The 26465-nt window shown below is 41.7% G+C and overlaps 2 protein-coding genes across 3 annotated transcripts in view; one reads left to right on the top strand and one right to left on the bottom strand.

Annotated features, from left to right (window-relative positions):
- Slc9a6 (solute carrier family 9 member A6) overlaps nucleotides 1-2558 on the bottom strand; it is a 60393-nt gene extending 57835 nt beyond the window's left edge. For both annotated transcript variants that reach the window (XM_059250078.1, XM_059250077.1), the window contains exon 1: nucleotides 2228-2558. In XM_059250078.1, the coding sequence (XP_059106061.1) occupies nucleotides 2228-2555 (328 nt within the window). In that variant the 5' untranslated portion in view covers nucleotides 2556-2558. The remainder of the gene's footprint in view (nucleotides 1-2227) is intronic.
- An 11681-nt stretch (nucleotides 2559-14239) lies between these two features.
- On the top strand, nucleotides 14240-26238 carry Mmgt1 (membrane magnesium transporter 1). Its single transcript, XM_059251167.1, has 4 exons — nucleotides 14240-14604; nucleotides 16808-16860; nucleotides 20762-20865; nucleotides 22605-26238. Exons 1-4 carry the CDS (start codon nucleotides 14526-14528, stop codon nucleotides 22762-22764), a joined length of 396 nt encoding a protein of 131 aa, XP_059107150.1. The 5' UTR covers nucleotides 14240-14525; the 3' UTR covers nucleotides 22765-26238.
- Nucleotides 26239-26465: the final 227 nt, after the last annotated feature.

Raw genomic sequence — 26465 nt, 5'->3', positions numbered from 1 at the left:
TGGAACTGGTGTTATAGATGGCTATGAGCCACCATGTGGGGGCTGGGAACCAAACCAGGGTCTCTGCAAGAGCAGCCAGCGCTCTTATCCCATTGATTCATCTCTCTGGGCCCTGTTTTGTTTTGTTTGTTTTACATTTTTTAAGTTTGCAAAGAGAAAAAAACAGATTAAAATGCAATATACATGACCCTTAAAATCAACAATCTTTATTATCTAGCCCTTTAAAAAATGTCAATCCCTGGTCTAAAGCCTTGTACCATCAAGTATTATATAAAACCATCTCTCTCAATAGGAAAGAGATTATCTGAGATCAGTTCCTTATTTTAACACTATATGACTCATTTTGCATTTAATCAAAGTTCAAATGTCATTATATGCTTTTTATGATGTCTTTACACTCCTTAAAGGTCCTACACATCTATAGATTCTGTACATACTATATAATAATAAACTAATTAGTAAATGTTTGTTGAAAATAGTAAACAAGTCACACACATTGTAACACAGAGAAATCAGATAAAATTTACAACTTGTATGACCAATTAGCCTTAAGAGGCACTACAAATGAAATACAATTTTTGGCCAGGTAGTGGTGGCACAAGCCTTTAATCCCAGTACTCCAGAGGCAGAGGCAGGCAGATCTCTGTGAGTTTGAGGCCAGCCTGGTCTACAAAGCGAGTTCCAGTACAGCCAGGCCTGTTACACAGAAAAACCCTGTCTCAAAAAACCAAAAAAAAAAAAAAAGAAAGAAAAAGAAATACATTTTTTGACATCCTAGTAAACAGGGATATTCCTCATGCTTAGAATTTATTACCTTACAAATGAAAAACAAGCCTGAGACCATGCATTTTCTTACGGCACACAACTACCTTTTATTGCTACCCTTGAGATTCGTGCACATTCTAGAAGTCTGGATTTACTGGAAGGGGGTGGGGGCTGCATGGAAAAAATGCCAAACCTTCCTATACCTATCTTCAAGTCTTAGAAACAAACCTCAACAATTCAAGGTGTACCAAATGAAGATAATCTTCACACATGTCCTGCACATTGTTTGTCTACCCTCCTAGGCAGATAGGAGACCGTCAGCAATATCTTCTTTTCCTCCTCACAAGGCTGGAGCATGGCTCAAAATGCTTCTAAGCCCACGGTTTGATTTTCCTTTCTTGCTCTCTTGTTCTCTTGTTCTCTCTTGCTCTCTCTCTCTTGCTCTCTCTCTCTCTCTCTCTCTCTCTCTCTCTCTCTCTCTCTCTCTCTCTGTGTGTGTGTGTGTGTGTGTGTGTGTGTGTGTGTGTGTATCGTCTGCCCCCCCCAACACACGCACAGATAAATAACCTCAAAAGAAAGCACACTGAGACTCAAAACCCAAAATCATTTACACAGCAGTTGGTCGATAACCTCACGGCAACAGCAAGTCAGCCGTATGCATAACCGTGAAGATTCTTAATTACTATTTGGCGGAACTGTTCTCATCATATGGTATGTAACATGCTGCTGGAAGAACCTTAACTCTTACTCGTCCTCACTTTCCTAAGCCTGAATCCTAAGGGTCAAGCCTAGGTCTCCGTATCAGGTATTACAGTACAGTATAATCAATGAGGACGACATTTAAAACGTCCTGAGCCTTCTGTAGCCTACTTCGGGTTTTTGCGTGGGTTCCACCGGAGTAAGGTTATCATTTGCATCTGGAAAGGAGGCATAGCAAAAGCTGGGCAATGAGTAAACGTCGACTCTGGTTCCAAATGAATGCCAGATGCTGGCAGTACAGCTACTACTGCAGCTTCAACGACCCTTAAACAAACTGACACCCCAGAGACATAGATTGCAAGGATGTCTTCCCCTCCCCCCGCCCCAAGCCCCATCCCAGCCACCGCACCGACTCCCGTTCCCATCCTCAACACCCACCCTTACTGGTCCCCAGCTTGGTAGGCAGAGAAGGGGCAGAGGGGTGCAGAGGAAAAAGGGGGTGGGGTCAGAGGCAAAAACAGAGAGGAGAGCCAGAGAAAATGGGGAGGCGAGGCCGAGAACGAGGTAGGAAAAATGGGGGGCGTAGCAGAAATAAAGGGGGGTGAGGCAGAGAAACGGGGGGACGGTTTAAGGCGAGGTGGAAAATGGAATGAGAAGGGGAGCATAATGTGTAGGCCGAGCAGGACTAGGGCAGGAGGAGAAGCAGCCAGCAGGCAGAGAAAGGGGTAGTGCCAGAGAGGGGACAGGGGTCCGAGACACTTGCCATAAATCATAGCAAGGCCGGTTTCGTGCAGGAAGCGGGCCCGGCGGTGCTTGAAGAGCCAGATCGTCAGAATGGTGAGGGTGAGCAGCAGGATGAAGATAAGCAGGTTGGCGCTGTCCTGCCGGTGGCTCTCCTCCGCCTGCTTCTCGGACACGATCTCCTCGTCCATGGCTCTTGTCGTTCCCCCGGAGCCGTCCGAAGCCCCGGCCCAGCCAAAGACGCTCACTGCGAAGAGCAACCAGAGGGGCCGCATAAGAGGACGCGCCCGGGGCCGGCCGACGCCACGGCGAACAGGCGCCAGCCGCCAGCCGCGCCGAGCCACAGCCATGTCTCCCCCCCACCCCCCACCCCCGCCCCTCTCCTCACCCGCAGCCGCCCGCGGTCGGACCACTCCCTGAGGGCTCACGGGAAAGGGGCGGGGCTGCAGCCAAGCTGGCGGAGCAGGCACCGCCCCGCGGGGGCCTCCACTCTTAAAGGGACCGTCACAGCTCCCGCCCGCGCGTTCCCATTCCTTTGCCCATCTGCCCACCTACGGGCACACCTTGAGCTCTGGGTTTGTCCGAGCGTGAAAACACATCGAATCTAACCCACTGTTTTCCTCTGAATAAACATGGGCCCAGTGTAATCAGATGCAGATTGCGCTCCCTTTAGTTTGATTCTATTCTGACAGCTGGGAAGGGGACAGGAATCGATCTTCATAACCCATCTGGATATCGTCCCCCAGTGTCTCTTAACAGGATAAGAAGTTGGCCCCTTGGGAGTGGCCTCAATCTCCAGCTCTGTAACTTAAATCAGAATCCCTTATTCTGTCATTATTGGGGGTAAAAAACATTATAAGAGTTCATAAAAGAACTCACACAAAGGCAAGGATCATGTGTGTACCCGTATAATTGGGTTTTCTTTATCAGTCAAAGCTTGATATATGCCATCTACCGCATCAGGAATGGATACATAACTTCATCAACCTTGCAAAGAATAGTCAACCAAGTTTGTGCTCAGATTTCCCGCCCTTTGGTGGTTTCCCTCTCCTGTTGTTCTTTTGGATTGCTCTTTTAAGGCAAATACTGTAGCAGGAGTCTTAGAAGGTGTTATTAATAAAGTCAAACCTGAGGCCAGTTATTGGGGTGAATGCTGGTAGATCAGAGAAGCAGAACAAGCCACAGCTTCCTCACCTCGCCAGTTCCTCGGCTGATCCTGTTTCCTCAGAATGGAAGCCTCTGTGTCCTCATATCCGAATGGATCTCAGCTGAACTGTTGCTAGAAGCCTAAAAGCTTAACCAGCCAAATGCTTCTAGTTTCTGGTCCTCCCGCCTTATATATCTTTCTGCCTTCTGCCATCACTCCCTGGGATTAAAGGCGTGAGTCAACATGCCTGGCTGTTTCCAGTGTGGCCTTGAACTCACAGAGATCCAGACAGATTTCTGCCTCCAGAAGGCTAGGATTAAAGGTGTGTGTGCCACCATTTTCTGGCCTCTGTATCTAGTGGCTGTTCTGTTCTCTGACCACAGATAAGTTTATTAGAGTGCACAATATTTTGGAGAAACACAGTATCGCCACAAAATGCCACCTGTTCTTTCTCCTTTGACTTCCTACCTGTCATCTCCTGCCCTTCCCCCAGAGTAATTTCTGTGTATTTCTCTGGACCTCACAAGGCAAGATTTTCACAATTCACCTCCACAGTTGAACTGTGTTTGGGAACCTCCCCAAAATAAAAAAAAAAAAAGTCCCCATACTTGTGGGATCACTCCTTAGGTGATTTAGGCTTCTTTTTCTCTAGACTTTCACTTCTACATGGATAAGCTACAAGTCTCAAACACTGGCCTGTCACCATACCTTCAGATCTCTACCTGTTGAGTATATATGGAGCATATCCTGTAAAGGAGCTTACTCTTCCCCTGTGAATATGTATCCACATGACATCATTGGTGCTAACGATCAATCCCAGCCCTACCACTTTATATCAAATGTATCATCCTGAAAGCTTTTCATCTCAGGGCCTCGTATACCCCGACAACAGTGACAAGCAGCCCCAGTGTGAATGCCTCTTCACTAAGGAACTCTTCAAGCTCCGTGAGGAGAGTGAGACTTCAGAGAAAGAAAAACGACTCTGGAGGAATGCTGGTTCTGTCTGACAGGCCGGCCGGGAATTTTTCCCGCAGGAACTGCCCAGTCCCTCCTATCAGTAGCTGGGCCTGTGTGACCTCACAAGGAACTTCATGACCACCTGCCTCCTTCCCCTGGCTCCAGTCTAGCTGCACTTCCCTGTTCACACCATGCTGCGCGTATTACACAGGCAGGAAACCCAGGCCGGAAACCCAGGCCAGGAGCATCCCCTCACCGGGGTGACCCAGGACACCTCCTGTGAGCTGGTTTGTCTCCGCACAAAACCACTTTCAGATGAGTGACTTTAAAATCAAAGTCACAGATTTGTTCCCTCGACCACTGTGAACAAATCTCTTCCAGCCCCAGACTACCACCACAGTTTCCATGGCCCCAGCAACTCAATACTCTCTCCACCTGTAGCCTCTAGGTAGCAGTGCTCCAGGAGGAATTTACACAGCTCTAACTCCACCAGTCAAACCCAGGGGCTTAGGCACCCCTCAGAATGTGCTTCTCTCTCACACACACTGTTCCCACTTCTCATTCCCAGCTCCATTTCTCTTCACTGTTGCCACCCCTGCCAGTCCTGGTCCCAGCTCCCACCTCAGTGGCTCCTCTCATGGTCCTTTATACCCTCCATTTAATTCCTCTGAAGCTGTTTCAAGTGGAGGCAGTTCACTTCATCACAACCTTACTGTCCTATATGCCAGCGTGTGTTTGCACACATGCTCATGGGCATGCACATACACACCATGTATCATGTAGCCTGAAGGAGCTGACACTTTGCTTCCTCCTTATTGTTCAAAGCCCTTACTCCTCCACCCTTCATGGGAAGCTGTGACCTTCTCTTTCCTCGTTTTCGACATCTAACCACTTCCTGGTCACTCCTACACATCCAAAGTACTTGAAAGTCTGGTTTATAGGCTCTCTCTATCTTCCTCTCAGCCACCACCTGTGAGGGACTTCAGTAATCAGATAGGCAATTCAGAGTTCTAGCCTTGCTTCTGTTTTTGTTGAGAAACTCAAAGCATTCTGGGAAGCTCCTGCCCTCCAATGGATTAAATACCACATTCATGTCTTCCCACCCTTCCTCCCCTTCAGCTTCATGTAAAAGGTGTTCCTCCCCCTTTAGAAAACGTATTCCTTGCCAGGCCTGGCAGTGGTGGCACACGCCTTTAATCCCAGCACTCGGGAGGCAGAGGCAGGTGGATCTCTGTGAGTTCGAGGCCAGCCTGGTCTACAGAGAGAGATCCAGGACAGGAACCAAAACTGCACGGAGAAACCCTGTCTCAAAAACAAAACAAAAAAAAAGAAGAAGGAGGAGGAGGAGGAGGAGGAGGAGGAGGAGGAGGAGAAAACATATTCCTCAATCTAGCTCATCCCATCACTTCCTTTCTGCCTCTTCCGGAAGCAACTCTAACTAACCACCACCCACCCCCACGACCCCTTCAGTGACTCCTTTTCTGTCCCCTGCTACTCTGTCAGCATGTTCAGGTATCTGCTGACAGACAGTCCGCCCTTCAAGCTTCCCCATAACTACTGTACCTGTTTCTCCTCTTGCTTGAGAGACAAACTTCTCAAAAGCATTTCTATCTTTCCTGGAATCACATCCCCTAGTGTGGGGATTATAAAAGATCAGAAGACAGCCTTAGGGCCAAAAGAAACCTGCCATCTGCTTTTTATGACTGGAAGCTAAGAACAGTTTTGACATTTTAAAATAATAATTTAAAAAACCCAAATGAGTATTTTGTGATGCGACAATCACCAGAAATCAAAATTGCAGTGCTCATCCATGATGGAGTATTGGAAAAAGTGTTGTCATTTGTTTGCTAACTGTTTATGGCTGTTTTTCTGTAACAGGAGCAGAGTTGGGTAACTTTGAAAGAGGCCTTGGGGCCTGCAAAGGCTAAGGTATTTGTTATCTGAGCCTTTGTTGGAAAAGTGTGACCTCTGCCTTAGTCCCTGTCAATCATTCCCCCACACTCCTATGAGACAGCACTTTCTGAAGCTCTACTCTGCTTTTAATGTTACACCCCTGCTCCAGCTCCTCCAGTGTCCCCACCCACTTTAGTTCTGGCCCCTCAACACGGGACATAATGTTTGGAGGACTGTGGCTCCAGGCTGTTTCTTCACTCTTATAGTCTGCTCTCCCCTGATATATTTTACCCCAGATATTCTGAAGTTCCATGAATGCTTCATATATATATATATATATATATATATATATATATATATATATATATATATATATATCCTATATGCTTTTCATGTGTTCCTTCTGCTTGAATAGACCTACAACCCTATGTGGCTGACAAAACTCAGATTAAAGGTCACCAAATGTTCCAGGATGCCCACAGACTGAGTTAGGGGCTCCTCTTCCTAAAGGTCCTGAACCCCTGAGCAAATCTCTATCCTAGCTTTCATATTCATTTTCTAAGGTCATGAGCACCTCCAAGGCAGGAATTAGATATTACTTTGTCCTGTATCACCAGCACCTAGCACAAAATTTAACCAAAGTACTCTGGGCCTAACAAAGATGATTTGGTGGGTAAAGATATCTGCCAGTAAGCTTGCCTCACACGGTGGAAGGATAAAACTGACCCCTGCAAATTGTCCTGTGTCCTCCACACATGAACCATGGCACACACCCACACACGCATGTACACATAAGCATACAAAAGAAAATGTAAAATATATGCACTAGCACATAGCCTATCAATGCACCAGTAAGAGTCTCTTGAATTTCAATGAGTGCAAAGGAAATCCCCATGTTTGCAGATGGCGTTAAATTTCCATGGAAACATAAACTCAATTCAAGGATAAACTGAAAGAGGGCTTTGCAATACCAGGTACATAGTAAGTACTCAGTAAATACTTGATAACTGAAAAGCACCGATAAGCTTAGTCGTGCTCAGCACAATCTTTAGTTCACTGGAAGTGCCTGATAAACAGTGGGTTAACTAATTCATGTCCTGGGAGAAGGGTGGAGAAGTTTGGTAGAAGTCACATAACGGAAGAGCTATAATGCAACTGAAATGTTTAGCTCATTCATTTCCCCAATCAAAAAATCTCCCCAGTTTAGGTTTGGCAGCAGAAAAGGGAATAAATTACATGCAAAACGATGAGTACTGGGAGGCCAACTAGGAGGTTAGAAAAGTAGCTTCCCACGGTGACACACACCTGTAATTCCAGGCCTCAGAAGGCTGAGGCAGGAGCAACATAATTTTGAGGCCAGCCTGTGTTACACACTGAGCTTCTGCGCCCTCTCTGTATTAGTTCCTTTTCTGTCATTGTGACAAACACCATGACCGAACACAACTTAAAGAAAAGAGAGTTTCTTTTGGCTTATAGTTTCAGAGAGATAACAGCCCACCATGCTGGGGGGGGGGGGCGTAACAGCAAGTGGCAGGCAGGGCAGCAGGAGCAGGGGACCGGGAGCTCTTATCTTCAAATGCAAGCATGAAGCAGACAGGGCACATTGGAAGTTGGGCGGGACTATATAATCTCAATGCCTGCCCCCAATGACATACTCATACTTTTTCCACCAAGGCTGCGCCACCTAAACCACTCCAAACAGCACCACCAACTTGGAACAAGAATTCAAATACCCAGGCCTATGGGGAACATTTCTTATTCAAAGAACCACATTCTCCTACCAAAAAGATAGGGAAAAAATAAAACAGAATTAGTGCCAAAATGTAATAGGACCTTAATTTACTGGGTAAGGTAGGAATAAAAGTGGCAAACTGTTACAATGTAGATGGCTAAGGATGCAGCTCAGTGCATGTGCTCAGCATTTGCAAGGCCCTGGATTCGATCCCTAGCACTGCCAAAAAGGAAAAAAAAAAAACCATGGAAAAAGGACTCCATGGTTTTGAATCTGCATAATTAGAAAACATAGACCTGTTAGCAGGAATAACAGGAAGTCATAAGGCTGAACTTGGCTATGGACAGGCTGGATGCAAGAAATCGGAGGGAACCCAGGCATGCTGACACATGACTATAATCCCAGCACACAGAAGGCTGGGGCAGAAGAATTATTACCAGTCTGAGGCTAACCTGGGTTACGCAACAAGTTCCAGGCCAGCCAGGGATAAATGACAATAAGACCTTGTCCCCCAAATAAAAAGGAAAGTGGTGGGAAATCCACTTGCAGATATTGGAGTAGGCAGTTAGAAACGTAGCTTGACAGTTCAGGAATGATATCAGGACCAGCAATAGGTTTGGGAGTTATATGTTCAGTACTGAAGCTGTGGAAGGTCCTGACTTTTCCCAACAAGAAAGGGAGGGTATCATGAGCTCAGTCCTGAGGCAATATTGAAGTGAATGCCTATATCCAAACAGAATGCCTAAACTCAAACAGAGGTAACAGCTACCCGTTTGAATTCAGTATAAACATGCAAAAGTTTCCACACAATTTATTACCTCATATGATCATCCCAATGTGAAAAAAAGCCAGATTTTTTTCAGTGCCATTAGGGAGGCTCTTTGAAGTGCATGCTCATATTAAGCTCATACAAGTAACCTAGGCTACTTTGTGCAGATGCATCAACAAAGCCCTGGGAGATGTATTCAATCTAGAAATGGTCATAAGAATTAAAATATAAAACAAAGGGTCAGCACTCAAAAGGCAGAGGCAGGCGGGTCTAGGCCAGCCAGAACCACACAGTGAGACCTTGTCTCAAAAAAAAAAAAAAATCAAGGGGAGAAGCAACTGATGCTTTAGGAAAGAGTGATGGGATAATGAATCTCTTTAGTTTGGAAAAATAGAAGGATCAATAACAAATAATAATAACAGGAACTAAGGAGATGGCTCAGTCAGTGGGGGAAGACACTTGCTGCACACTCAGGAAGATCTGAGTTAGGATCCCCAGGACATACATAATGCTAGATTTGATAACACACATCTGTAATCCCAGTATTCCTACAGCAAGAGGGGAGTCAGAGAATGGAGAATCTGGAAGCTCATGGGCTAACTAGTCTGGGGTACACAGCAGCAAACAAGAAGATCCTGTATCAAACAAGGTAGAGAGTGAGGACCAACACCTGGGGTTGTACTTTGACCTGCACTCATCTGTACTCATACACATGAACACACACACACACACACACACACACACACACACACACATTAAAAAGTATCATGAGGATTAAGAGATGGTTCAGCAGGTAAAGAAAGCATCTGCTGGATAATCATGAGGATCTGAGTTTGAGCCCTAAAACTCACATAAAGATGCAAGGAGAGAACCAACTCCACAAACTTGTGCTCTGATCTCCACATCTGTGCCGTGGTGCACATGGCACACAAGAGCCACCCTCCCTCAAGAGCCTACATCCACAGGAATAGTAAAGTAACAATAAATAAAAAATTGAGGCCTGGAGATACGGCTTTGTAGTTACAGAACATACATTGTTCTTCCAGAGAACCTGAGTTCAGTTCCCAACACCCATATCAGGCAGCTAGTTCACAATCACCTGTAACTCCAGCTCTAAGGGGTGACACTGGTCTTCTGGCCTCTGTAGGCACCTGTACTCATGTGCACATAACCACCCACAGATATGCATACATATAAATTGTAAAAATAAATGTTTTTTAAATAATAAAAACGACAGTCAACATTTACTGAGTACTTACAATGTGTGAGATGACTTACACACCTAACAGGCATCATCACACTCAGTCCTGACCATGGCCCCTATGAATGAGCACTGTGGTTATCCTCAAGTTACAGGTGAGGGAACTGAAACACAGAGATGAGCAACTCCTTCAGTCTCCCAGACGTACAGAAGGAAAATCCAGGGTCCAAACCCTACCCCAGTACATGCTCTAGAACTATTGCAGTATAAGTAATTCAGTAAACAAATCTCAAAGCCATGAATCATGTAAATACAATCTTATTAAGATTGGATTCTCAAAATACCAAGGTGTTACTTAGATCATTTGAGATACATGTTTCATTGTTTCTTGTCTGAATTTCTTCCAAGTACACACTATGTCTGTAAGAAGAAAATAAGAGGATGCAACATCAATTTTGAAAATGCTAGTTTCCTAGGGAGAGTCTCAAACTAGGGACCTGGATTCCAGTTCTGGAAGCTAGGGAGCTGCCCGGGGCCACCGGGAGCTGCCTGTAGAGAGGCCTGAGCTCTGGTAAGGGCTATACATCTGCCTGGCTGAAGGGTAAAACGTGTCGAAGGGATCCGCTTTGCCCTGGTTTTTGCTGTTGTTAAAAAAATGTGTGAATTATTTTCTGGCAGATTAGTTACAAGTCTTTAGGGAACCTGAACAAGCACTTTTTGCATGATGAATGTGTTAGGTAAAACCTATATGGATCTGTGGAAGATCTGCCTGTCTGAATGATTCAGTTTCTGCTGTTTTATTGATCTGATTCCTTACCTGAGAAAGAACTATGCAATTCCTTGTTTGCTGATTAAGTCCATGAAGTGGGGAAGATAGAGGGAAAAAGGGAAGGAGGAGGGTGTGGTGGACAGACAGTCAGGGCAGCCAAGCAGGTTAGTTTGTCTAGAAGGCAAAAGAATTCTAGAATATGTTACCAGAGATATTGTTCTAAATATAATTAGCTTAAAGAAACTTCTTTTTTAAAAAAATTATTTAGGAGGGGCTTGGTCCTGCCTCAACTGAATGTACCAGGCTTTGTTGACTCCCCATGGGAGGCCTTACCCTTGTGGAGGAGGGGATGGGGGGTGAGGGGAAATGCTGGGGAGGAGTGAGAGGTGGGGTGAGAGGGGGATCTGTGGTTGGTATGTAAAATGAATAAAAAATTTCTTAAAAAGAGAAAAGTACTCAAAATAAATAAATCACTAAAATAAAATTAAGTTATTAAAAAATTATTTAATTCAGTGTGTGTGTGTGTGTGTGTGTGTGTGTGTGTGTTTGCACATTTGCTCATACTCAATTTTAAGGAATTCATTTTCTCCCCTGCCACCATGTAGGTCCTGGGGGTTTAACTGAGGTCATTAGGCTTGGCAGCAAGTACCCTTACCTGCTAATCCATCTCACCAGCCCTTTCAGTACATACACACACACACACACACACACACACACACACACACACACACACATATATATATATATGTAATAGGAACATATTTGCAGGAAAGGTGTATTTTCACACTAGGTCAGAGTATGGTAGATAAAGGGGAAATATATTTGAGCGACTGAAATGTTCACAAGTAACATATGAAGATATTTAAGAACTTGGCTGGCATGAAGCTAAGGTCCAATGCTGAAACACTTTTCTCTAGTCAACACGTTAACCTGGGAAACATTTCTCTATAAATGCTTTAGCTATTATTATCTTCACTTCCAATAATATCTGTATCATTAATCCACGGCACATGTAGGGAGGGTTTTTGGAGGGGGAAATAATCAAGGCACTTCTGCAGTTACTTAGAATTTTAAATACTGTGTTTTATGCAGTTTGATTTTGTTCTAAGAACTCAGGAAAACAGTGCTATCACTAGTTGCATCTTGTACTCTGGGACTAATTCCAACCCGCAGAACCACGTTTGAGTGGATTCTAGTTACTTATTAGTATGATCCATTTCTCTCTAACTAAGAACACCTTGATCTCCCTTCAGGTTGGACTCTACAGAAAATTGAAATGCCATTCCACAGGCATGGTGGTATATATCTGTAGTCCTGCAGTTTCTGGGGGTACGCAAGGCCAAAGGACTACTTGTGCCCAAGTGTTTGAAGCCAGCTTGGGCATCCTAACACGGCCCTGTTTCAAAACAAACCCCATGAACTTGATTTAACAGTTTATGAGTAGAAAACAGAAAACCAGGTGAATGCATGGAAGAGAGTGAGATGGGGAGAGATGCAAGTGTATCTTAAGTTAACAGAAAGCAAAATGTTTTTTCTAGAGCTCAGTCACTTCTCTGAAGACTAGGAAAATGCATTTGTGGCTTATACAAATACCAGATTTCTCAGTGGGCGTATTTCTCCATAACCCAGAAGTGACCCAGAACTCAGAGACTTTAAGAAAGTGTTCTTAGTGTTACATGCCAGCAACCCCAGTACTGGGTAGGTGGATAAGGCACAACAGTTTCAATTATTATTCCGAGGCCCGCAGAGACTACACAGTGAGAGTCAGTCTCTGTCTCCTCCCTCCCCTCCCCACCTCTCTCCCTCTCAAAACCCTCTAACCTTTTAATAATTTTCTGCTTCAGATAAATTGTTATTAGGTCACCTGGAAAAGTTTTAATGAGCATTATCTAAGCTAAAACAAAATTTTGGTCTGTTTAAAAACTGTATTTTCTATCTTGCAACATCCCAAGCATTGAGAAAAAAGCATTTTCCTGCCAATTAAACAGTGATGAGTTGTTTGTTCGTTCTGATTGTGATGTTTATTGATAGTTCTTCTTTTGTAAGGAATACTTGATATTGCAATTGATGTTGATCAAGCACTGTGTGAAGAGGGCCCACAGAACAGTAATGACTGACATAATGTTTGAGTATGGGATCCAGAACAAAAACAATACAGGTAAGTTTAAGGAAGTATGCTGTTGGCTCTTGGATGTCTTAATTTCCATTTTTTCAGATGCGAAGCAACCCAAGTATATCAAAAGACCACAGAGATCTTTTAAAACCTAATTCAAAGTACTAGAAGGAATCTTTGTAAAGATTTTTTTCAGTGATAAAATCACTTTCAGTTCTTTCCCAACGTTTATTCATCCTTCATTCAACAAATATGCATTTAATTTCTACTATTTGGAACTCAATGTTCTATGCACAGAGAAATCTATCTTCTTGCAGCTCACATTCCAGAATGGGAAGAGAGGCAGCAATCAACAGTAACATAACAAACATGGTAAATAAACGATATAGTTTAGAAGGTGATATACTCTGTTTTGAGTAGATTAAGGAGATCACAAGTGGGGATGCTTCACATTTGAAAAGCATAATAAGGAGCACCAGTAAACAGGTACTGGTGAGTCAACTGAGATGACAGTTCTTTAGAGGTCGATGGGAAAGAACAGTAATTACACTTTACATTTATTTTGTGATACGCAGTTTACAAAGCTGTGCCACTCAGCAGGGGCACTGAAGTAACTTGTATAGAGTTGATGGGGTGAACTACGTTTGGCCATATAAATTTCATGTACCACGGGGTCTACTCACACGCAAATTAATATCCAGCAGTTGGTAGCTGGGAATGCTGACCTGGAGCTAAGGAGTGGTATTTGAGACACAGTTGTTGATTTGAAATCACTATAGTATCTATGCTGGTCTGAAGTGGAAACGAATTAATGAACTTGTCAACAGAGAGCAGAGCAAAAAGAGATCAAGGGAAGACTTCACTTTTGAATGCCTACATTTTAGGAGATGAAGACAAAAACGGAGAAAGGAGGTTATATTTGGATCCTGATCAGATTGTTTTAAACATCCCTTTATTGATTTATTTTTTCCTTAATGCAGGCTAGCATTCTTCACGACAAAACAGTTCCGCTTTGCTACACTCCTTTTTGCGTGGATTTTTCTCAAAGAAAGGTAAAGTACGAAGCTAAATTAATTTTCTGAGCGTTTCCTGCAAGTCAAGCGTTCAGGGCTCCAACCCCGCCCCCCAAGTTATCACCCTCCACACTCCACACTTTATTTGCCTCCTCACGCTAGCTAATTCCCTTGCAACCTTCCTCAGTACCAGTTGTCCGAGGCCAGAAGCATAGGGAAGACTTAATTAAAGCAAAGGACTTGGGTTCGAGAGAAAACCAAATCAACTAACTAGCCAACTTATAAATACAAACTGCTAGGCTTCTGAATCTTGCCCCCACAGCCTTTGCCACCAGCTCCACCCTCTTCTCCTCCTGGGCCTTTCCGTAAGTCCCGCCCCTTCTCCAAGTCCAGCGATTATTTGCTGGCACTTTTCTGCGCCTCCCCATTGGTCTCGCTGGGCCTATTCTTTCACGCCCTCTGCTCAGCTCCGCCCCTTGGAGAGAAGCGGCACTGCGCAGACTCGAAGGAGGCCCTGAGGACCTTTTTCCGTGTCGCTTTCTCCTTCTTCCCAGCATTCCTTTTTCCTCATTCTCACGGCTCACTGAGTTTTGCGCCACCCGGCACTTCGCGCCCAGGGCTTTGGTGACGTCATGTTCCTGCGCCGCGTGGACGCCCGCCGGTGAAAGGAGGAATAGCTGAACCGCCCTTCGCCTCCTTTTGTTGGGCTGCCGCTCCTTCCGAATCATGGCGCCATCGCTGTGGAAAGGACTTGTAGGCGTCGGCCTCTTTGCCCTAGCCCATGCTGCCTTTTCAGCTGCTCAGCGTAAGTGCATGAAGGACGGGGACTTCTCGCGTGCAGGACACCTAGGGCTGTGTGGGGGCGCTCCCCTGAGGAACTGTCGGACCCAGTGCCGGAGGAACAGCGGTTAGAGACCGTATAGTTTGGGGTGACTAAGTAAAGCAGACCCAGTGCCGGAGGAACAGCCGTTAGAGACCGTATAGTTTGGGGTGACTAAGTAAAGCAGTTCAGGGTCCTCGGTGGAAGGCTTAAAATTGGAGGGGTGTGGAACAGCTAGACTGCAGAAAGGTTAGAAGAGGTTGCTGATGTTTGAGAAAGGATTCAGAGCAGGAGTCTGTCTCAGAACTTAAGACACGAGATGTCAGATCCAGCATAAAGCGGATCAGACAAAGTGTGGCATTGAGAACTTTGAATGCTTGTGGCTTCCTGACAGGTCGACAGCATCCTGGGCGCTCTGCTGTCCAGGCAGAGTCTGAGAAGTTAAGTGACCATTTGCCTCAGGGAGGCAGTGTGACACGGGAAAGAGCAGTGGACCGGTAACATTAAAGGGTTGGTCGTTAAAATTTTGCTTAACTGTTAAATCTGTGTGACCTTGGGCAGAAGATAACGTGCTATATGGTGGGTTTTAAATTTTTTCTCAGATCAATGATTGAAGTTACTTCAGCTTTTAGATGCTAGAGGTTCCGCGATGCCATAAGGGAGTTCTTAGGCTAGTGGAGAAATAATTACAAGAAATAATTACAGTAAAATAATATGAATATGCAAAGGTGTGTGTGTGTGTAAATGCTCATGGGGAGTAGTAATTTGGTGGGACCCGCAGAAAGTGTCTTACCCTTGCTGCTCGTCGTGTGGTCAATAGGCCAGCGTCATGGACATCACCTGGGAGCTTGTTAGTAGACGCTCCGGCTCCACCTCAGACCTATGGAATCAGATCTTCATTTTAATAGATCCCTGGGTGATTTACATGCACATTAGTTTGTGAAGCACTGTCCTGGAGGAGATTAGCATACACTGGAGTACTGTGTTATTTTCAAAGTAAGCTTTGGCTCTATTATACAGTCAGGGTGCAAAGAAGGCCCTTGCTTGAAGTCCAACGTCCTCATTTCAACAATGAAGAAATGCCTAGCTAGTGTTAAAGTGCCATGTTAGACTTCATTCAAACAAGAAAGCTAGCTAGAAGTGGGACATTGGAAGGTTAATTCAAAACTACTTTTGATATTGGATTGGTTTTGTTTTTACTCCTGCCATTATAAGTTCTGTGAATTCAAATATGCTGTGTCTGAAACATACCTTTTTAACAGAGTCATACCACATTCACTTAAAACATTTTGGGTATTTTAAGTCTAGAGTATATTATGAAGTATGAATTGTCCTACTTAATCTAGAATTAAGATTTTGGATTTTATATTTTTCACGTGATTCGAATGCCTTGTGGATTTGTAACTGCAGCAAGATCTCTGTAATGCTCATGCTGGCAAAAGTCTGGCATTACCTTTGACACTAGTTGTGTCATGTGAAATTGTGGCATCAGTTCACATCCTCTTTGAGTCTAAGAAACACTCTGCTCACTTTCACATTTTAACACTCTACAATAGAAATACATGTTGGAGTTGCTGAGGATGTCTTAAGTGAGGTACAGTAAATTATAGTAAATAGAAGAGCTGGTGCTATGTATGACTCAGGGTTACTAGTTTCCAAATCTTGATCCTTCAGACCCTTGTTGCCTCCTGAAGTTAAGGCAGCAGCAGAATTAAGTAGCAGCAGGGACAGAAATTGGTGTCCCGAAACTCCAATTACACCACTACACTGAAGAGAAACATTCCCATGCCAGTTTTCACTTTGGCTTCACTGTACAATGGCAGGGTCATTCAGCAATGAAGATGTTTGTAGTCCTGTTGACTGTTAAATAATTATGACTTCTTTGACCACTTAGTGAAAGAAAGTTGGAGAATTTCTAGATTTTCTATACTAATGGATGAAAAATTATGCTTAGTTATTTCAGTTTCATACTTGGCCATCTGTCACTCAGTTAAGGTGATAAAGACAGGCATAAACTAATTCATAAAGATAAGGCTGACTGCATTAGAAGAGGTTTTTGAGGAATCTGGGATTAGCATTACTTTATGTAGCATGTAAATCAGCCACTTCTTTGGTATATTGATTTTCTTGCATTTTAAGAAAGGAAAACAGGCTACAATTTCCTTAATGGTATGTTTCTGGTTTATAGATCGTTCTTATATGCGACTAACAGAAAAGGAAGATGAATCACTACCAATAGATGTAAGTTGGTCGTTTATATTCCATTAAATACGTATTTAAAAATCAACCACTTTGCTTGTGGTAATTTTATGTTATTTTATTTTATTCTTTTCATTTTCAAGCATGATATGACATCTGTTACCTGCTTCTTTTTTTGAGCTAGAGTCTCACTGTGAAGCTCTCGCTGACTTTGAACTTGCTATGTAGATCTAGCTGGTCTCAAACTCACAGAGATCTATCTTCTTCTGCCTCTGCCCCTGCCTCTGCCTCCTGAATGCTAGGACTAAAGACTTGTGTTACCTTGCCCAGATGTTACCTGCTTTTATCACTATAAAATCTAAAGATTTTGAAATCTTAAAGATTTTCTATTAGAACTTTTTATCAGCCGTGGTGGCTCACAGCTATAATCACAGCACTTGGGAGATTGAGCCATGAGGATTGTTGTGAGTTTGAGGTCAACCTGGACTACAGAGTAAGACCCTTTATCAAAACAACAAAAACTAAAGAAGGAGATAGGGGGCCTTTCTAGAGGTTTTTGTATCCACAGTATAAAATGGCCTTTAAAATTGTTATTTGTCTCAAGTTTTTATAAAAATTCCTTTTTAAATATTTTATTACGGCACAAGTGTGTAGGTCAAAAGACAAACAGCAGGAGTCAATTCTCTTTCATCATGTGGGTACCAAGGGAAAAAAATTTCAGGTCATCAGGCTTGGTGGCAAGCATCCTCACCCACTCACCCATTTCACTGGCCCAGTAGTTCCTTTTGAGAATGAAGTTTAAAAACAAGCAATGCTGACAGTACTTACTTACAGACAGGAATCAATGATTATAACCTGAATTAATGCCTAGTTCTCGCTTGACTTATAATTTAGTGTTACCATTAGATTTAAACTTAGAAAAATACTAAGTTCTTTGTAACAGAATTAGACAATAGGTGTGGAAAATATAAACTAATCACACAAAATTAAAACAATAGCAGCAACAGAACTGATCCAATTCCTTGGCAATTTCACATTTACTCGTAATAGTTTAAAGGCTATCAGGGTTTAGGCTTGTTCTTATTTTTCCTATGTATACACAGTGTTGTCTTAGGTACATGTACTTTGTTTTACCTAATTGAAACAGCTTTTGGGAACTGGTGAGATGTCTCAGTGGTGAAGATGTTTCAGTGGGTAAAAGCACTTGCTGTTAAGCCTGATGATCTGGCTTTAATCCCTGGAATCCACATAGTAGGAGAGAACCAACTTCTGCAAGTCTCTGACTTGAATCCTTAACGCTATGGCACCTGTGTTTCCTCCCTATAAATAAATGTGAAATAAACAACAAAATAAGGTTGAAACTAGATCCTTTATAAAAGCATTATGTATGTGTATATGAACTTTAAAAATTGTTTTTGAAATTAAAATATATCATTTCCCCTTTTCCTCCCTCAAACCTTTCCCATGACACTCAAATACCTGGCCTCTATTTCTTAAATTGTGTTACATACATATGTATATATGTATATATTCTTAAATATATAAATACAACTGCTCAGTTCCTATAATGTTACTTGTATGTGTATGATTTAAGGGATGACCATGGGGCCTCAACACTAGACAATTATGCACAGATAACTAAGGAGTGCTGAGAATAGGAGAAATAGTCTTCACCAGGGAAGAGTCCCCAAATTCGTTATCCAATACTAAGTATATATGTAGTCTTGTAGTTAGCTAGCTTTGGTTTTTGTTTTGTTTTGGAGACAGAGGCTGTGTGGCCTAGGCTACCACTGAAATTGTATGTAGCCAAAAATGGCCTTGAAACTCTTGATTCTGCTGCTGCCTTCATCTCCTGAGTGCTGAGATTACAAGTATGTGCCACCACACCTACTTTATAGTTTTCCTTGGACATCATTTTTCTGGGACATATTTTCATGACAATTCATTGATTTACCACATTCTTGCTGTGTTATATGAAACACAATCTCCTTGGGGCTAGGAATGTAATTCAGTACAGTGTTTGCCTGGCATACACAAATCCCTGTGTTTGATCCTCTATACCCAATAAATTGGGCATGGTGGTACACGCCTATAATCCTAGCACTTAGAACGTAGAAACCGGAGGCTCAGAAGTTCAAGGTTTTCCTCAGCAACACTGAGCTGAGACCCTGTTTTGAAAAACAACAAGTTTATCTTAAACTGTTTAGGGGGCCCCCAGGCAGTGGGAATGGGACCCATCCCTAGTGCATGAGCTGGCTTTTTGGAGCCTAGTGCCTATGGTGGGACACTTTGCTCAGCCTTGGTGCAGGGAGGAGGGGCTTGGACCTGTCTCAACTGAATGTACCAGGCTCTGCTGACCCCCCATGGGAGACCTTGCCTTAGAGGAGATGGGAATGGGGGATGGCTTGGGGGGAAGACTGGGGGGTGGGAGGAGGGAGGAGAGGTATGTAAAATGAATAGAAAATCTCTTAATAAAAAATAAAAAATGGGATGGGGATTTAGCTCAGTGGTAGAGCGCTTGCCTAGCAAGCACAAGGCCCTGGGTTCGATCCTCAGCTCCGGGGGGGGAAAAGAAAAAACCAAGACAATCTCTGGTAGATTGGTGGTTGCAATGTAAAGTAACATTTCAGATGTTGTTGGGTTTTAATTTAGACAGTACTAGCTTGTGGTTACTTATGTCTCTAGCTGTTTTTAACTAAAGCTATGGTATATATGGCTGTTAACTTACCCTCCTCTCACCTTTTCTTTTTGGTAGATGTATCCAAACATACATGCATTTTTATATCTACTTAAAATAACTTTCTTAGGATTCTCAATTGGCAAATTTTAAAAATTCATGTAATCATAATTAAGAAAAGAGGCCCATAATCCCATGTTGGTTAATTTCAAACATTAAATTAAGCATTGTTGCTTGCACAACCTGTTTGGAAAGCAGTTTGGTGTTATGTAATAAATCTGAACACACACATACTCTGTACTCAGAATTTCCATTCCTGTGTACCAGGAGACATGTAGAAATATTTATGTTGGCCTTATAAAAATAACAGGAAACACCCCACATTCCCAGCAATAATGAAATAAATCATGGTGTTTTCATATGTTAAGTGCTAAACACAACGAAAAGAATAGACTGCTGCTGTGGGGATGCATCTCACAAAGAATGTTGAGGGAAGACAGCTAGACTCAAAAGAATGTATTTGAGTGCATTTAAATGAGATTCGAAATGAGTAAAAGTAAACCATAATGTGTTTTAGAGGTTCCATAATTGTTCAAAAACAGAAGGAAAATTGTCAAGAACAGCAAGGAACTGATTAATACACAATTCAGTACAATAGTTAACTTTAAGAAGGAAAGAAAGGAAATAATGGGACAGGGACTTGGAAAGTTCTGAGAAGCCAGGTTTGGTGGCATATACCTGTAATTGCTGCATCTGGAAAAGCTAATGCAGGAGGATTGTGAGTTTAATGCCAACTTGGGATATGTAATGAGACCCTGTTTCAAAATGACAAGTGTTGAAAGTTTAGTTGGTTGGCAGGTACGTGATACCTTTTTATTGTTTTTCTTTATACTCTGCTCATATGCTTTGTGCCCTCTCTGATACTAACCAGTACTAAAATAACAAAGAAGAGTTTTAGTTGCTCTTGGAAGCAGACACTATTTGGTACTTGAGTTCTAAGTGGCTTGGTACCAGTTAGTACTTGGTGACTTTGCTCCTCTGAGCGTGTTGCTAAGTTCACTTCCTAAAACATCAAAAGTGTTATTGTACTTAAGAGATTTTATTGTCTGAGTGTAAATCATTTCAAGAAGTGACTCCTTGGCAAGTGGCACTGAGGAATCCTTGTTAGAACTTGCACAGTGCGGGGTGGGGTTGGGGGAAGCAGATTGTCAATTTTTCAAATAGTGTTTATATGCTGTTTGTTAATCTGCATCTTTATACTCACAGATAGTTCTTCAGACACTTCTGGCCTTTGCAGTTACCTGTTATGGCATAGTTCATATCGCAGGGGAGTTCAAAGACATGGATGCCACTTCAGAATTAAAGAATAAGTAAGTTCCTTTCCAGAAGCATTTAACTTCAGAGAGATTTGTTTTCTGTACATGATTTACAGCATGATTTCAGCTACACAAAAGTTGGTTTCATTTTTATCTTTTGATTATGTAGTTTGATTATGTAGGAGTAATGAGGCAAAAGTACTAAGTCAGTATTTGGTGTCACAGGACAAGTTGAAGTTGAAAGCCAGGTATAGGGGCACATGCCTGTAAGCCCAGCACTCTCAAGGATGAAACAGGATTGTGAGTTCCAAGAGAATCTAGGTTAAATAGGAAGACCCTGCTTCAAAACAAAACAAAACCCTAAGAGGAGAAAAGTAAAAACAAGGTATTAGATTGTGGTTCCTGCTAGTGACCTAAAATCACTGGTTCGTTAGAATGTGATAGACAGATGAAAATAGGTACATAGAAAGATAATAGCTCAGAAGCATTAACTAGGTTCCTTCCCTCTTTTTCTCTCCTGTCTCCTCTCTACCTCCTTGTGTCTTCCTTCTTCTTTTTCTTTTATCCTCTTGTCCCAGCTTAGTATTTGGAAGAGTAACTGACTTTTCTGTTTCCTCTGTCATTTGAACCTAAGGAGTACCCTCAGCCCTTTTTCTGTTTTTCTGGATTAATACCATCATTATTCTGCATGTTTCTCCTGTTTTCTGTTTGCTTGCCTGCCTCATATTTTTACTTCAGTTTGTTCAATTCCATTTCTGGGCTTTCCCTACCTTCTTTATCTATAAAAATAGCCCTTTACAATATTTTCAGTAAATATCTCTACACTGGAGGAAGTTACTTCCCCTCCATTTACTTCATTATTTCAATTTATTTTAAGATTATTTTGTATTTATGTATATGTGGCTGCATGAGTTTATGTGCACTATGTGCATGCAGGTGCCCGTGGAGGCCAGAGAGAATTGGATGTACCTGGAACTGGAATTAAAGGAAGTTATGAGTCACCCACCCAGCATGGATGCTGAGAACAAAATCCTGGTGCTCTGTAGGAACAGTATACATTCTGAACCCTTGAGCTAACTCTCCAGCCCACCCCCATTATTTCCATTTGGGTGGTTAAATGGGGCTAACTTTGAGATTTTTTCCATAAAGGGAAGATTCTCTGGTTCTTTTCAGGAAAATAATATTTAAAAGCAAACACTAAAAGCTCATATCTCAGAACATTTATGGACTTTTTTAGATGATACAGATCTCACTGGGAGAGTCTTCGAAGGCAAGAGGCCAGGAAAGAAAAGAGCCAAACCAAATGGCGTCAAGTAGGGGGCAGGAAAATAGTTGAATTTGGCCAATAGTACATACAGAAGGCCAAAAGGAATTTTTCACTGTACTTGAAAAACAAATCCTTGAAATGTCTATGGCTTAGGGCCAAGGGAGAATAATCAGAGGTACAGTTTGTGTGCTAGCATTTGAAAGATGATTTATCATAAGCTACTGTTAAATTTATAGAGATGACTGAAGTTCATCTAGTATTTGTTATCATTGATAGGCATCCTGGAAGGAATGAATGGCTGAAGAAAAAATCTGAAAACTTTATGGTCATTTCCAAGTTTCTTACAGTCTTTGTAGAGTAAAAATATGCAATACAATGTGATTACCATTTGTAGTCTAATCTCAGATTTATTCCTATTTAAAATATAATTCACAGCAAATTCATACTTAATTAGAAGCCTGCTTATTTTCCAAATGTGCTTTTATAAAGGTTTATTTAAAATTGGTGCTTTTTTTTTCTCTTTAAGGACATTTGATACCTTAAGGAATCACCCATCTTTTTATGTATTTAATCATCGTGGCCGAGTACTGTTCCGGCCTTCGGATGCAACAAATTCTTCAAACCTCGATGCATTGTCCTCTAACACGTCATTGAAGTTACGAAAGTTTGACTCACTGCGCCGTTAAGCTTTTTACAAATTAAATAACAGGACAGACACAGAATTGAGTATTGGAGTTTGGGGTGTCAAACACTCCCCCCAACATCAGTATTTATATTGCTATTTCAGAGCTAATTACAATAATCTATGGCCCTTGTTTGTACATTGTTGAAATCAAATGGTGTATAAGTTATCTGTGAAACGAGTCTTTGAAGTTTCGTATAGTGGTTTTTTTTTTTTCATTTGAAACAATTCCCATGTTTTGTAAAAGTCACTGTTTTGAACACATTTCCCAGAAAAATGTTGGGATTTTTGTGATTATTTATTTTCGTAGATTTCTTTTCTTTTGCACTACAGGTTTTAGGAGTCCTGAAAATACCATGTAACACCTGCATTTTGCAACACAAGAGTCAAATGGTCTTCAATTCTTATTAGACCGACTTCTTTAAGAAGACCAAAATGGTGACTTTGCAGTTTTTCTTAGGTTCCCTAAAGAGTGACTCTGCTTTTACGGATACTTGCCAGTTTTTACTTTATCAATGGTTTCTCTCCAGACCCTACTCCCAGATACCTTCTAACATTAGCTGTCTCGTTTCATCACTTCTGAGATTCTGTGTGCAGTGAGCAATTTCTGTGTCAGAAATTCTATCATGACATATATATTTAACAAGTTCATCTTGCTGTGAAACTACTCCTGTTGTTCTGTTGTAAAATTTTCACTGATTATATAATGTAAGACTAGTTGAAAGTAGACCAAAAAGACAATTATGACTTCATTATCTTGCCTGTGTAGAATAGTATTGATTGAGGAAAACTGATTGTCATTAGCCAGTTTCACTCATTCAAAGTCTGTTGACTTATTTATTTCGTACTAAACTGGTAAATTAGTGAAAATAAGGAAATGTCTCACTTAATCTAAAGGCATATGCAAAGAAATTGGGCCAAATATGTTCTAAATATTTGGAGCTAATCTATTTCAATTCTCTTAGAAAATTAAGGTCCTTTAAGAAGTTGCTTCGTAGCTTCTGATTGCAAGCTGGCTTGGAGTTTTCCATCTTCACTATGGTGCTGAAGGTGAGCATAAGGACACAGCATTGAATGTTTTTCAGAAACAGTCATTTTACTCTTAGGAAAATTGGAGGAGCTTTTTTAGCTAGGAAACTAAGAAGCTCAACATTACTTCGTAGAGACTATTGCTTTCCACAAGCATCAGCACATTAATTTTGTTCAATTATATAGGTGTAAAGGGAATAACTCCGGATTTTGATAGGAAACCCACCTGAAGCTTTTTTGTTTGTTTGTTTCAGGCAGGGTCTTGCTATCCAAATGTTCTCACACTTGGTGGCATTTTTTCATTAGGAATGAACCTCAGCCTTTCTACCTGGTAATGCATAGCTTCAAAGGACAAGATTATTTTGTCATTGATTTGTTTTCGTTGTTTTTGTTTTTTGTTTGTAAAGAGGATTTCATATAACCTGAGCTAGCCTCAACCTCACTATGTAGCCAAGGATGATCCTTATGCCTCCACCTCCAGTGCTAAGATTATAGGTGCTGCCACTATACCTGGTTTTCTGGGTCCTGGGGATTGAACCCAGGGCCTTATGCATGCCAAGCAAGCACTCTACAACCTGAGCTACATCCCAGCCCCTTGGCATTGGATTGTGATTCTTTTGTTTTTCCAAGTCTATGTAGCACTGACACTGTTCTCTAATGAGAACAACTCAGAAAGCTACTGATCGCCTACAATAATTTAGAAACAGTCTAAAAATGTGAAGTCAAGCCAGGTGTGGTGGTATGTGCATGTAATCCTAGCACTTAGGAGGATCACCAGTTTGGGGCAAATCTGGGCTATCTTAGTGAATCCCTGTCTTAATTCCAACCCCCCAGAAAAAGTGAATCTAAGAACTAACATGATGATAGTGAAATGAAAATGGCATGCAGGAAGCATGCTGCACATCAAGCCTTTCTCCCATTCTCCTTGACGAGTACTTGATTGAAGAGCCTCTCATTTTCTTCTCTTTGGGGACTGTCTTCCTTCTTAATGTGTTTTCATAATAATGTTAACTGAGAATTAATCTACATGCTTTGTAATTTCATTCTTTTAAAGGGCATAGTTGCCAGATGCGGCTCACGCCTGTAATCCTAACACTCAGGAGGCCAAGGCAGGAAAGTTGTCACACAACTCAAGGCCAGATTGAGATACACTATGAGACCTTACCTTTAAAGAAGTTATACAAATTTAAAAGTATACAATTAAGTAACTTTTAATATAATTGCAAAATTGTGCAACTACATGATAAATCTAGGCCATTTTACTACCCCTAAAGAAGCCCTGTATTCTTTAGTAGTCACCTCTGATTTCCTCCCAGTGTGTCCCACCTAGGTCCTAGGGAACTAATAGTCTACATATGTATAATCTGATCATTTACTAAAAATGAATTCATGCAATATTTAGTCGTTGTGACCAGATTCCTAAATATGGTTTTCTATGTGCAGTGAACACTCACCTTGAGAACCCAGAGCCCAGTACAATGAGAGGAAGTGTTTGAGGGGCTGGGATTGTTAATCTGGTAGAATGCTTGGCTAGCATATGCAAGGCCTTAGGTTCATCCACAGTATCACAGTAAAAAAAGTAGTTGATAGATGAATGGATTTAAAGAGGGAAAGCCAATACCTGACAGACGACTCAGTTAATCTGGTTACATAGAATAGTTTCCCTTCTAGCCGAACATCCATTCTGTAATACTGCTTCTAACATTTATTTAGTTTCTACAATGGATATTAAAATCTATTCTTGCCTACCCAGCCAAGAAAATCCTGCTAAAAATAATGCTAAATTTTTTGGCAAATAATTGACATAGTAAATTTTAGATATGTCCACCTTTGCGGACAGCTTGTATACCTCAGGCCAGGTAAACATCCCAAATTTTTTTTTAAATCGACTTCATTGAATTTCTGCTATCTTCTTGAAATATGGTACTATAAAACTTAATAAGATATGGGTGCATTGTAACAGTGCTAAGTGTGTTCAGTACAGAATATTATTTACAATACTGTGGCGATAGTCCATTACTGCCTAGGGTAGTTCAAAAACAGTGATGTGAGCTAGTGCTAGGTAAGCCTATACTGACATGATTTCAGTGACATTAAAAAGTAGGAGACATACAATCACAGTTCTCCAGAACGCAGGAACACACTTCATAACCAGGGAACTAGCCAAATCCTATGGGCTAATAGCTCAGCTGCAGGGAATAAAGATTGTGAATTGGTGACAAGTATGCACAGTTACTCCCTAATGATTGCTTCCTAAGCACTTGTGGCATACTTTTGAGTGACATGACAGCATCTTCCTGGCTGTACGTGACCTGTTTCCATGATGTATTGAGTACTGTTGTTTGTGAGCCTTGATGCCTGTAACACCAATAAACCCATTTTTGGATATGTTTCCCCTCTCTTTAAATGACCTTGCCCTGTCCAATAAATAAGTGATTGTCTCACCTTGGTTTTGGTATTTGGGTTTTTTGTTTTTAACTTTTAATCTCATTTTTTCAGCTTCTCTGTCTCCAGAAAAACGTGAACTAATATTGTGATATTGTATTTTTTTAGTATGATACTGTTTTCTGAATGCATACTTTAATTATATATGTAAAGTCTTCCTTTAAAAATATTTTTTAGGTTTTTTTTGTTTGTTTGTTTTTTTGAGACAGGGTTTCTCTGTAGCTTTGGAGC

Source organism: Peromyscus eremicus, chromosome X (assembly GCF_949786415.1).
Source record: "Peromyscus eremicus chromosome X, PerEre_H2_v1, whole genome shotgun sequence".
NCBI classification, from domain to species: Eukaryota; Metazoa; Chordata; class Mammalia; order Rodentia; family Cricetidae; genus Peromyscus; species Peromyscus eremicus.
Note: the sequence above shows the minus strand (reverse complement) of the source record. Positions and strands in the feature narration are given on the sequence as shown.

What these genes read in the sequence shown, in the direction of transcription:
- Mmgt1 (XM_059251167.1), top strand. Translation starts at nt 14,526, where the DNA reads ATGGCGCCATCGCTGTGGAAAGGACTTGTAGGCGTCGGCCTCTTTGCC. An exon ending in ATGAATCACTACCAATAGAT is followed by an intron (nt 16,861 to 20,761) that starts GTAAGTTGGTCG and finishes TTATACTCACAG; the next exon opens with ATAGTTCTTCAGACACTTCT. An exon ending in ACTTCAGAATTAAAGAATAA is followed by an intron (nt 20,866 to 22,604) that starts GTAAGTTCCTTT and finishes TTTCTCTTTAAG; the next exon opens with GACATTTGATACCTTAAGGA.